General features: G+C 38.4%; 1 protein-coding gene across 4 annotated transcripts in view; it reads right to left on the bottom strand.

Annotated features, from left to right (window-relative positions):
* Positions 1-6,713, bottom strand: part of LOC121298037 (regulator of telomere elongation helicase 1-like) — a 37,663-nt gene extending 30,950 nt beyond the window's left edge. For 3 of the 4 annotated variants that reach the window (XR_005947258.1, XM_041224774.1, XM_041224776.1), the window contains exons 1-5: positions 6,603-6,712; positions 5,790-5,900; positions 3,738-3,933; positions 1,108-1,201; positions 34-115 (exon numbers count right to left, since the gene is read on the bottom strand). Coding sequence is in view for 3 of the 4 variants with exons in the window: in XM_041224774.1 (XP_041080708.1) it covers positions 34-115; positions 1,108-1,201; positions 3,738-3,933; positions 5,790-5,891 (474 nt within the window). In the remaining variant the exon portion in view is untranslated. Of the gene's footprint in view, positions 1-33; positions 116-1,107; positions 1,202-3,737; positions 3,934-5,789; positions 5,901-6,602 lie in introns of all 4 variants that reach the window. The other variant, XM_041224775.1, reaches the window with a different exon arrangement.
* Between the last annotated feature and the right edge of the window lie 6,616 nt (positions 6,714-13,329).

Below are 13,329 nucleotides of genomic sequence, written 5' to 3'. Positions count from 1 at the left end.
TAGCAGTATGTATACATTTTGTAGCTTTGTTACCTTCATGTGGTTACTCGTCTGTTTCATCACCTCAGGGTTGATACAGAGCTGCTCTCTTGATCCCAGCACACACATCTTAGGCCTATTGCAGAACAACAAGGACAGCACAGATACAAACTACTCCAGTAGCAGATTTGAAAACTAACTTTCATTCCAGAGAGACTGTTAATTTAGGGGTTATATTTGTGAGCGTTTGTGTGACTACCTCTCCCATCTCATGCATTCAGTCATTTACCCAGAAAAGCTCTTACAATCTATAGCATGATTCACACAGGACTAAAAACCAGGTGTCCTCAGAGTTGGCCAAAGGCACAGCGCGTCTTGGAACCACCCAAACGAGGATTCGTTTTCATCAAGGAAAGTCAGTAAATTCAAAATACAAAGCAATGTTGTGGCCAGAGAAGTTGTTTTTGTTCATGATTTCTAAGCAATGAACCGGGAGTAAACAACTCATTTTGATGTACCTTTTTTTCAAAAGGCTAGAATAACCATTTTGTCCCTTCAGTGATATGCATTTCCATACATATCTTCAAATGCACCGTTCAAAACAACAATTTTTTTAAAGTTAGCAATTATGATCTGTATTTTCACCAGTCCCCAATTTGGTTATGCACACTCATGGTGTTTTACTGAACTGCAGAATCTCAGAACAGAACGTACCAATTTTAATATTATATTATGGGTTATTGCGAAGGATGGCATTGCTTTGAGGCGAATACCCCGTAAATGCTTTCTCAGTTCTAACATAACACTGACATGGTCGTTTCGCACAGAATTAAAAAGACGCAGGACACTTGAGTTTGAGATTTTACAGAAGGTCCCAATGTCCTGTAAAAAAAGAGGACATAGAGAAATTATATGTGATAGAAAGAATTGGACAGTTCACACAAGACTAAATTTCACCAAAACCACCTGTTTATGTGGCGATTTGTAGTCCTGTGCGAACTGCGCATATGGCAGCTATTTGCCACTATAGGAGGCTAAGCCCTAGACTCTTATCAGTCAATGGGCAATGATATCAATTAAGTATCAATTTCAGCTGAGACACCATCATTACCTCAAGAAATACTTTACCTGTAAGAGGTGTTCTTCAACTCATTAATGACCTGAGTAAGCTGTGAATGCGTCCTGGAGGCATATATTATCTTCGGGACATCTGTGTAAGACGCTAAATAAAAAAAAAGCATAGTTGATTTAATGAACTACAATAATAAATAATGCTGTAATTTATACCGGACATCATAATATAGTAACCAGAAATGAATGAAATGATTTAAAATAAATAAATAAATAAATTAGACAGGAATTTTAAGTACAGGCCATGTCAGAATAGATGTTACAAAAGCTGAATTGATATATTTGCATCAACAAAATTAAATATCGTCGATATTCATTGGGCATCATCATCTAACCAATGCGTTAGCATTGTAACAGCAGCTATGTTCTTCATAACAGCCGGCATGCTGCAGAAAGCCCTAGCTGCCCTTTTACTGGTATATGTTCACAGAAGTGAATGGTGGTCATTTGAAAGTTCCTATTAGAGAATAGGTATGTATGCAATGATACCAGCAGAGCACACACACACAATTATGGAAGACAATTGATCATATAATTACAAAATCAAAAGGGTTTTTTCACAGTGTACACAAAAGGTTCAAGAATAAAAAAAAAAAAACATCACAATCATATTCAGTGTAAACTTTTAAATTACAGTGTGAGAAAAAGCAACATTCAACCTTTTGGTTTATAGGTTTGAAAACCACGGGTTGAGTTTCCATCTTCCCACACCTTGTCATGTAATTCTACAACAGCCACAGAGGCAGGCCATGTCACGCACACGCCAGTAATCTACAGCTCCAGACGCTACACCGTGACAGATAACTCCTTGTAAAAATGTCTCCATGGTAATTGACTATAAATACTTTGATTCACCCTTGGTCCTTAGAAACCATTGTTCACATACAAATAAAATGAGGTACTGGAAATGTCAGGGGTTACATAAAAGCAGGATTTGAGGTAGTGAGGCAGACAAAGAGACAAAAATGAAGGCATTGTTTGAACTCCTTTGAAACAATGGAAGCTGACAGGAATGCTGAGCTGCAGCAAGGCTAGACATGTAATAACCACCAATACAATTCACCAAGCCCACATTGGTATAGTTTTCAAGAACCCAATGTTCTCCAGTGCATTTTAATAAGCATACATTCATATGAAATTCAGAAATCATAAATATTAATCCCACTGTTATGAAATCCAAGAAAACTACAAGTGAGCCGAGCACGTGGCAGTTACTGTAGTACTGCATTATCTCAGTTGCACCCACCTAATAACTGGAAACGAGAGGGGGCATCTGTGTTGACACGAGGGAATTAGTTTTATTATTGGCTTATGTCACTTTCGGTTAAAAGGTTATTTTTTACACCAATTTATCTTCCATTAAAAATTTAAAATCGCAATGTCTGAAGAATGCCATTAGTCTGATGATGTTGATGCCTTATCCAATTCAGCAAACATTTCATTTTCATGGAATAACCTTAATGTATTTTTCCTACAACAGCCCTATTTATGCATTGAGCATAATGTCTTAGCCACTAGGTGCAGGCTATATCTTAACAACAGCCCACAGTTATTTGCATTTTCCAGCCACAATAAAATAAAACAAATTTTAAAAAAATACTTGAACCGAGCCATTTAAAATGAAATTGCCTTCAGGCAATTTAAATAACGATTCTTTCAGGCCACCATAACTGTATGCCAGTGATGCATTTGAAAGCTCCCATCCCTTATTAAAATCACTGCGAAAGTGATTGACAGTTACACCCATGTGAACATAATGGCCAAAGCACTCACTCCCCCACCACAGCCAGTCTGACAAACCCCACCCATTTATCTCCGGGCTCCCCCCCTGCATGGAGCAGAGACAGGAACAGTGCCAGAGCCTGCTGCACAGTGCAGAAGGGACTGCAGAGGCCTGTAGCGCCCACACGCCTTTAGAGTAAACAGAAACACACTATCGCTATGTCAAATGGATCAGCAGAAATTAAAATGCAGCAGAAACTATGACACTATTTAAAATAAACATGTCAATAAATACATGACAAAAACAAACAAAATAGGTTTTGGTCACAGCTTGACAGTATTATTAATCATTAATTCCAACTCACAAAATAACTATTCTTGCTGAATTGGCATGTGTTTGAAATTGTAATAGAATATGTCACTGTATTGCTAAAAATCTATTTATGCCTGATGAGATGCATATCAATTTTCACTCCCTCCCTCCCTCACAGATTATGACTCAGTTTAATATACTGAAGCCGTTGCTTAACACATATAAAAAGCAGAAGGCTGGTTTATAAATACTGTGTAAATATACATACAGAACAGAACAGAATGATTTGCATAGCACCAGTTTACTGCAGTACTATTTCATATAAAATCTCAGAAAGCCTACTTGAAGCATATGAACTCTATGATGCAATTCCTGAAATGCACCGACTCAACTCAAATCACATATCATGGGTCGAATGCAGGCGTAACAACGGTTACTTTATGTTGAGAGGTTTGCAAGTTTTCCCATAAAGTCCTTATGAAGGAAGGAGGCTTTAATAATTCATAATTCAAAACTGAAAAATAAGAAAGAAAAAATACTACAGCAGTACAATACGGACAACGGACCCTTCCCCAAAAAGTGACCAAGTTACCTGACATTTCTCCGTCTGTGGCAGAGTCGCCCCATGAGGACATCGGTCTGTCAGGAAAGAGCTCCGCCCCGCCCATCTCGGATATCTTCCTTGCAGAAATGGTGTCTTTAAAATGATCTCTCCAGGCCAGCGTGGAACACAGCAGACACAGGGTCTTCCCCGTGCCTGTGGGGCTCTCAAGCACCCCATTTACTTTCTACAGCGATAAAAACACAGGGCAAAGGGCAATGTATGTTCTTCTGTAATGTGGTCCCCCTGCTGCTTTTTATTGAAAACAAAAATCAATACCAATATCCACATGCACATACATGGACAGAGGTGGTAAAGAAAAAGCACTGCCTGGGCAAACACAGCAAGCTTCTAGTAACAGCCTTGACCTACAGTGCCATACTGGAATGCAACGGTACTGTACTGTAGGCCAAGGGATGGCCTGGGCCTATTCTGTTCAGTCACAAACACAAGGTCATGCAGGAAGGTGGACACACAAACTTGCATACCTTTTGACTGCCATGCAAATAGAACGTGTCTGTTCCCGCTTTTCCACAGTAAAAAGATAACTTTTCTATCATTCTACTAAAAGCATTTCACAAACACACAGCATTTATCTAAGACAGGGGTGTCAAACTCAGCTCCCTGAGGACCGCAGTGTCTTCTGGCTTCCGTTCCACCAAATCTCTCACTTAATTAACTGGTCTAATTATTTGATTCATTGGACAAATGTAACACTGCATTTTTTTTAAACCATCCACTGTAAAAGACCTTGAAAACATACTAAATGTGTCCAATAACTACATCAATTAAGTTGATCGTGTAAGTTGGAATGAAGACCCCTCGAGGACTGTTTGACACCCCTGTTCTAAGAGGAACACTCTGGAGCGGTCCGCTCGTCACACACTGACACTAGGAGAAAAGTAAAAAGCTACGACCCCTCGTCAAAGGCACTGAAAAGGTTAAACGAATGTGTTAAAATGTCAAGGGCATGGGAAGAGTGTTCATAACAGAAGCCTTACTGACCACAATGCAGCTCAACGAATATCACGATTAACCCTGAACTGCTTCAGTCTTTATTTGATTGTTAAAATAGATTCTCAGTCGAGTACTGTGCTTTGAAAAGCTGCTTTCTTGTTGTTGTATGTTTCGTTTGAGGATTAAGAGTAAACATCACCATTTCAGTGATACAAGTGAGGAACCCAAAGATGACATTTCACTGTCATTTTATGGAATTTCTGTGTGAGCGTTTAATTGATAAAAATGATTTTAGGGTATTTGACTATCTTTGACAATCTAATCTGCAAGCTAATCCATTAAATATGTTGTATTATGTCAGACTGCAGTAAATAGTTTATATCTCACCTAATTAAAAATGTACATACATGTCTGAGTATGGCTTCTCCTTGAAACACACAATAACTGATTCAGAGCTTTGTTTGAGTCTAATCTTTTCAGCTGATCTGATCAAGATATTCATGAAATGTGCACATCTTGACAACATTTTACCGATCACTGTATCTCTTGCCTGCAGTTTCAATCTTGTGGGAGAAATAGTACTGAGTCAGTGTTTATAAATGCACAAGGACAGTTTCTGTTGCTGTGACGAAAAAAGCCTAGGTATGTGATTTAATGATATGCCTGCCTAATATGGCAAGCATGTGTTGTCTTGCCTTGATAATACCAGACAGCAGGAGAATGCAACATTTGCTTCGCCACTGCATTCAGGATACTCCAAATTGTGGCAGCAGCTCAAACTACCTATAATCACTCTATATAGAACACTCCAAGGCAGCAGTGTACAATCCTGGTACTGGAGGCCCATTCCACTTCAGCATGAACAGGTATAATAAGATAATGAACTACTTCAGGCTCTGGATGATCGCTGAATTGTTTCAATTAAACAATTTAGAATAGGGTTGGAACAAAGACCAGGAGTGGAATAGCTCTCCGGGACTGTGATTGGTTACCTCAAAAGTAGTCACTTTAAAAATGCACATACTAATACCCTTTCACTTTTCATTATGTGTTACTGAAACTCAAACAAAACATCCCTGAACTTACATTCTGTAGACACGTAATCACTCGGGACATATAATCTTCTTGGCATTGATACGGAGTAAAAGGAAAGTCCACGGTGATGCCATTGAGCTGGATGGTCGGCATTTCCTTTTCCTTAAAGAGATACAATGGATAAAAACATAATTTATATTTACGTGGATTTAGCCCAGTTTCTGCAACTCGCTGCAAATGACATTGTCAAGCTATTTTAAATAATTAAAATAGTGGCATGAATTGGCATTCACGTGGCAATAATTGCTCAAAAATGTCACATACATGTTTTTTGTAGCAGTACACAAAACGTTGCCCGGTGTCATTGCACTAGATGGTTGCAACAATCAGCGTAGAGACGTTTCTACATCTCGTGCAGCTACGTTGATCAACATTTCACTTCATTTATCATAAAGTATTATTGTGCTGTAACACCAGTGGCATCATATTCTTTAAGGGTCAGGCAGTCATGTTGTTGTTGCACACTGCACGCTAGCTGCATGCAAAACCCACATCATCTGAAATAATTACAAATTAAATATGCTAAAGCCTGCCATGCATACATAACTTATTAAACCGGTAAACAGATGTCTTATAACGTAAAATACAGTGCCAGTACTGTCGCCTGAGATCAGAAATTGTTTAAACTTTCCAGGCCAGCAGCACCTCTCCTTTTTGCAAAAAAACGTGCATGGATTTATAAATGCATTTGTGTTTAAAATCTATGTGTCTTTAACAATAAAATAACGACATTCAATCGTGTTTTGTTACAACAAGCATGTATGAAATGATTTACAGTAATCCCCCAACCCGACTTGCTTTTACCTTCTTTATTGCTGTTTGTGTTTCTATATCCTGGTCACATTTGCAGTTCGCGCTGACTCGCACGTAACTGTCTTCGCGCAGGCGCCCTGAGTACAGGCCTAGAACACGTCGATGCAGTTTTTACTTGGTTGCAGGGGCGCTGTGGAAACGGTTGTTGCTAGGGGAAGAAATGTTGCAGAGCAGATAAAGTCTGCCTTATGAAAGCAAAATGTTAAGCCTTTTCAGTGGTGTTGACTAATGCATTGATCAATTAATTGTATCCTATATATTGTATATACCAGCTCTATATGATCCATAGTAAATGCATGCTAATTTCTAGTACATGTGCATAACTGATGATTCTATTGACAGGAAATATGCTTCACAAACGATGTAGTAAGCAAGAATGTTGAGTATGTATGCAATTAAGATGAATGCACTGTCCTATGCAACAAACATATACCCTACTGCTGGAGTTGTTGTGCATCTGTGGCAATTAGATACTATGTATAATTTATTTTAGTTTGCTGAATCGATTCTCTGTGTGCAATCTTTATTCTACATCAATTTTATTCACATATTATCCCATATATTATCCCATATTTCAATTAAATATCTATCTGTCATTATGTTCATAGCAAGCTGCTGCAGCATCTAAAACATAGCTGGGCACTCCCTGTTAGAAATTACAGCTGTACCCAGTCCTTATTTATATTGGGCTCAGCTGGTAATTTGTTAATATTTCATCTTATTCAAAGAGATTTAGTGCTGGTTAAGCAGGTCTAAAAAATAAATAAATGACTGAACATTTTAAAGTCAATCGGTTTCTGTATATACAACTAAATGAATCTGTTTGGTATTCAGCATTTGTGCCAGTTCTCAATTCTGCCTGGTCACTCACTAGCTGAGTAGACGTGCCTGTTTCAGCAGGGCTGAATTCCCTGTTGCATATACATGTCAACAGCACATGAGCAAGTGCATTGGGCACTCAGCTGTGGGATACAATTTCAATTATCACGCCATCCTTCAGGTTTTAACAAGAGGAGTCCACTCTGTTAATGGATCAAACAGTATTGTCACAGTATCTATATGTAAAACAGGAATGACAGTGTTTTTAACAGATGTGTTGTAATCTAACTCATTTTGCACAAATGTGATGCTCACAATCCATATGTGCATACATTTATATTCATGTGGGTGTAAGAGCATTGACTGAATGAATGCACGTCAATGTTAATGTGTGGTCGACTGCATTCTCTAATAGCGTATGGTTAGAAATAGAATCGTGCTGTTGGATACATTCTGAAACATGTACATTGTTGCAAATATAACACATTGTTATTTTTCTTTATTAGCTTCAGAGGCACTTTGAATTGTCTTTGTATTACTCAGAGGTTTGGTAGTCCAGTAACCAAAAACAAGCTGTCATCTATGCTAGGAATCCATTCTGGCTACAAAGAAACTGAGTTTGCTTTCATTAGACATTTCAGTGCTGTACAGGTGCATCTGTCCAATCATTTGACACAACTGAAGGTCAATACAAATGCCAAAGATTGAATACATGTGTACAACTGACTTGACAAACCGTTAGATTTGTGTCTCTCAACATTTTTAATAATAAGCATGTGACGATGATATGGTTCAGCTAGACAATGGCTAGTCTCTCCCGCTGTGCTCACATTAAATTACTTCCAAACCCATTTCTATGTCTGTCCCAACAGTACGGGATATTGTGGCGAATCTCTCGTTAATCTTTTTACTAGTCTTTGTAGAATAACCACTGTCTACAATCAGATGTGTAAGTGCCTGAGCTGATGAAAAAAGTCTATTACTGTACATTGTGTTATTGGTTATAACACCCTTTCAAATTGCCAACTAAAAAGGCAACAGAAGCAGATGCAGTTTCTTGTTACATGCAAACAAATGTTATGTAATAAAGGATATGTTTAAAAGAACTGTGAGGATCTTTTGAAGTAATAGTTTGCTGTTTGTCGTTAGTTTTTTAACAGATGAGGCAAATTGTACATAGGATTAGAGGCTTTGATAGATGTGATAGTGATCCTGGCCTGGTGTTCTCCTGGTTATCATAGACCACTTCACGTGCCACGTAACCTTCAACCTTGCCAGCTTGTCAGAATATCCTTTAAGTATAAGATTTATTTTCTATAGATGCAAAGTGTGGGACACAACAGTCGCAACCCTGAGTTCTTGATTTTTTATTTTGGGTTGAAGGGCCAGAAGCTACTGAAAGGAACTGTACTTTAACACAATGGGATAATGACATCTGTATGCCTACAGAGGCATATAAACAAAGTTCTAGGCTGCAGGAACTAGCAGATATGGTTATTATAGTTGACTATTGATTAACTATTGATAGATATCTGGAGATGATTAAAAGCAGGTAAGCACTGAAAGAAAGAAAACTAATTGTGTTCTAAGTATATAACCATTTTCAAGTAATACCTAGATGGTGTTTTTAGCATGGGCTTTGAAGTCAAACCTTCATAAATATGTTAAAACATATTTTTAAACCATATATGCAGTCAAAAAAGGGTCTGCATGTAATTCGTTGTACGGCATAAGAAAATGAGAGGGTAGTGATGTAGACATTTTGTATGGGGAGTGAACACAGCATCACATTCTAAAGGCATAAAAAGGTGGATGCTATTCACAAAACCATATCTTCTTTCTGCAATCACCAGCAGCCTCAGCAAGGCTGTGAAGCTGCAGGGAGTCTGTAGTTCATAAGACACTAAAAGTCATTACTAATTTTCTTATCATTCGTATATGAGAACTGCAGACTTAATGGAGTTGGACTGTCCATCAGAGAAAGGTTAATCCAGTTACCAAGAACACACAACCTGGAGGTGAAGCTGCTCTTCACAAAGACACCAAACTGGAATATCCTACATCTATTCTGGAAAGGCCTGGGGACATCCAAAATGAATAAAGAGTAAAACCTAATGAAAATTGTCTAGGCTGATCCTAAAAAGTCTGGATGAGAGTTTATAGATAACCAAGACAGAAGTGTTATAGGGACTAGGAGCTTTTAAAATAAACAAATCCCCTGGGTCAGGTGATATCCTCCCAATAGTACTCAAAGAAATGAAAGAAGTTATTTACAAACCGCTAACCAAGATCATGCAACAGTCTCTTGACACAGGGGTTGTACCGACAGACTAGAAAATTGCAAACGTAATACTGATCCTCAAAAAGGGAAACAAAATTCTCATTTCTCATATGGTAACAGTATCCTGGGAGACAGTCAACATGGTTTTAAGAAAGGAAGATCGTGTCTAACTAACCTGCTTGATTTTGTTGAGGATGCAACATCGATAATGGATAATTGCAAAGCATATGACATGGTTTATTAAGATTTCCAGAAAGCTTTTGACAAAGTCCTGCATAAAAGATTAATTCTCAAACTGAACGCAGTAGGGATTCAAGGAAGCACATGTACATGGATTAGGGAGTGGTTAACATGTAGAAAACAGAAAGTACTGATTAGAGGAGAAACCTCAGAATGGAGTGTGGTAACCAGTGGAGTACCACAGGGATCAGTATTAGGTCCTCTGCTATTCCTAATCTACATTAATGATTTAGATTCTGGTATAGTAAGCAAACTTATTAAATTCGTAGACGACACAAAAATATGATGAGTGGCAAACACTGTTGCAGCAGCAAAGGTCATTCAAAATGATCTAGACAAAATTCAGAACTGGGCAGACACATGGCAAATCACATTTAATAGAGAAAAGTGTAAGGTATTGCACGCAGGAAATAAAAATGTGCATTATAAATATCATATGGGAGATACTGAAATTGGAGAAGGAATCTATGAAAAAGACCTAGGAGTTTTTGTTGACTCAGAAATGTCTTCATCTAGACAATGTGTGGGAAGCTATAAAAAAGGCCAACAAGATCCTCAGATACATTGTGAAAAGTGTTGAATTTAAATCAAGGGAAGTAATGTTAAAACTGTACAATGCATTTGTAAGACCTCATCTTGAATATTGTGTTCAGTTCTGCTCACCTCACTACAAAAAGGATATTGCTGCTCTAGAAAGAGTGCAAAGAAGAGCGACCAGAATTATTCTGGGTTTAAAAGGCATGTCATATGCAGACAGGCTAAAAGAATTGAATCTATTCAGTCTTGAACAAAGAAGACTACGCGGAGACCTAATTCACGCATTCAAAATTCTAAAAGGTATTGACAATGTCAACCCAAGGGACTTTATCGACCTGAAAAAAGAAACAAGGACCAGGGGTCACAAATGGAGATTAGACAAAGGGGCATTCAGAACAGAAAATAGGAGGCACTTTTTTACACAGAGAATCGTGAGGGTCTGGAATCAACTCCCCAGTAATGTTGTTGAAGCTGACACCCTGGGATCTTTCAAGAAACTGCTTGATGAGATTCTGGGATCAATAAGCTACTAACAACCAAATGAGCAAGATGGGCTGAATGACCTCCTCTCATTTGTAAACTTTCTTATGTTCTTATGTTCTTATATAATCTTTACTAAAGAAAAAACAAATCCGAACTGAAGCCCAATTACAGCCAAAGTTTTAAGTGTATAACATTTTACCTGTACATTGGACTTTTGCATTTTCTTCCTGCTGGTAATAAAAGGCTTTAAATTAATGTATTCGAGACAACATTGACTTGTCGCTAAGGTAATATAAGATTTGTTGAGAACTGCAGATTCAAAAGCGTCCTCTGATGCAACGGCTAAGTTTTACACCCAGAAACTTAGTGTGGATGTTAGCGAGCCAATGCAACACTCTCTTTGGAATACCCAGTGACTGAGCCAGGACGCAAACCTGTGCTCCCCCAACTGTATGACTCACCCTGCACACCACACGGCAGTGCTTTTACCAGGTGAGCCACTCTGGAGTGCCAGATGGTTCTAATCTTGATCTGTTGCCTAATACATCACTAGGGCATTCTCAAAAAAACAATCTGCGCATATGAACAAGGTTCATGGTTTAGTCACTCTGGATTAGTGCTGAAGATGAAAGAAATTAGACTTTTGTATTTTATACTGTATGTTTGACAAGACAAGACCTCAGTCACTAAAGTAACAGCACTATCTTTCAATCCAGAAACCTATGGAATGACCTCAATAAATGCATGGACCAGCAGACAGTATAATGTCAAGCAATTACATGGAAAGAAGTACATGAATGGAGATTATATCCTGCACAGCTGCTCAGAGAAAAGGAAAGAAGGAATGACCTCCCTCAATTAGTGATCACTTAGGGGTCATTCAGTCAAAGACAGTTGGCAAAGAACAGAAATGTCCTTTGTAACAGTGGTGTTAAAAGAACAGAAATGTGATTTTGCTATTTGTGTGGTTCAGGGAAATGGAGGGTGTAAATGTGCAGATAGCCCCGACATTTTAAACATGAAACTGCTAAAGGCATTTAAGTCTTGTTTACAGAAGCATGCATATCGGATGTTATTGTCCAGCACAGTGTTTTTATTTTGCAAGGGCAAGGCTAGCCTGAAGCAGATGGGTGGGGAAACGAAGAGCTTGTGTACTGGTAGCTGGAGACCCAGAGACATGGGGGGCATTGTTCCAATAAAGATAGGAAAAAACAGAAGCAATTTTCTTTCTTGTTCTTTATTTGACCCCCATCTGGCTCGAGCATACTCGGAAAGCCTTGCAGCTAGCAAGGATTTATTATTCCATGTTTGCTGATGAATGTCTGGGAATGAGAAAAAAAAAAATCAAACACTTGCCCTCAAAATGTGGTCCGACACTCTTTAAAGCAAAAATGGTCAACAAGACCACAGGGCTTTCTGTTTACTCACTGCTTTGGTTACTTAGCAAATGTAATTGAGCATTTAGTATACAGATAGATCTACATTCATTGCTCTCCTGCAAGTATTGGGATCACCAGTGTCAGTATTCATGAGCCACGTAGACAAGCAGACAGACAGATGGATAGAGATGTACACAGGTCAAATGTGTTCAATTGAAATGCTGATTTTGCCATGGAGCAGGTTTTAGACTAATTGTATATGCTGGGGGGTTGGTGAAGGGGCTGTCATCCCATATTGTGGTCAGTCTTTTCAGGAAGATCCATGTTTGTCCTCATAACAGAGAAGTCCAGCACTTTTTCATTATGAGGACAACCTAAAGGAGGACCGCTAACCAACACTCCAAAATTGATTACTTTGATGTAGTTCACATGGTCTGATTACAGCTAGACCATTGAGTCTAAACTGTAATGCATAAAGTGATTATCTACCAGGAAGGATTACCAACTCATATACTTCACAGACTCACAAACACATTTAGAGCTGTTGGTTTTTCACATAATTCAAAGTTTTAATGATTTAAACAACAGCATTATTTAGGTTTGCCACCGTCTAGATCAATTGAATGGAGTCATCCAATAGTACTTTAAAACATTTTGTGTATAATGCACAGACTGAGCATTTGATATGAAACCCTATGTCTCCTTTGCTTATGTAGTATACTGAACAATGTTAGGTTTCCTTAATGCAGAATGTTATGTTGCCTGCCAGAACCTAAACAGAACCAGGGATACCCCTAAACCAGAAACACACAACTCTATCTACTAGAACACAGGGAAACAGGGATTATTCAGTTGTTCCACATGAATGGGTTGCTTGTTTCTTGGCTTGGGTTTGAGTTAAGGTGCTCTCTTACATGTTCTTTTAGATTTAGATTAAGGCTTTTGGCAGCTGCACGACAGGAAATCAGTAAAGTATTGA

This window comes from Polyodon spathula, chromosome 23 (genome assembly GCF_017654505.1).
Source record: "Polyodon spathula isolate WHYD16114869_AA chromosome 23, ASM1765450v1, whole genome shotgun sequence".
Lineage (NCBI taxonomy): Eukaryota > Metazoa > Chordata > Actinopteri > Acipenseriformes > Polyodontidae > Polyodon > Polyodon spathula.
The sequence above is the reverse complement of the archived record's forward strand: the minus strand, read 5'-3'. Positions and strand labels throughout refer to the sequence as shown.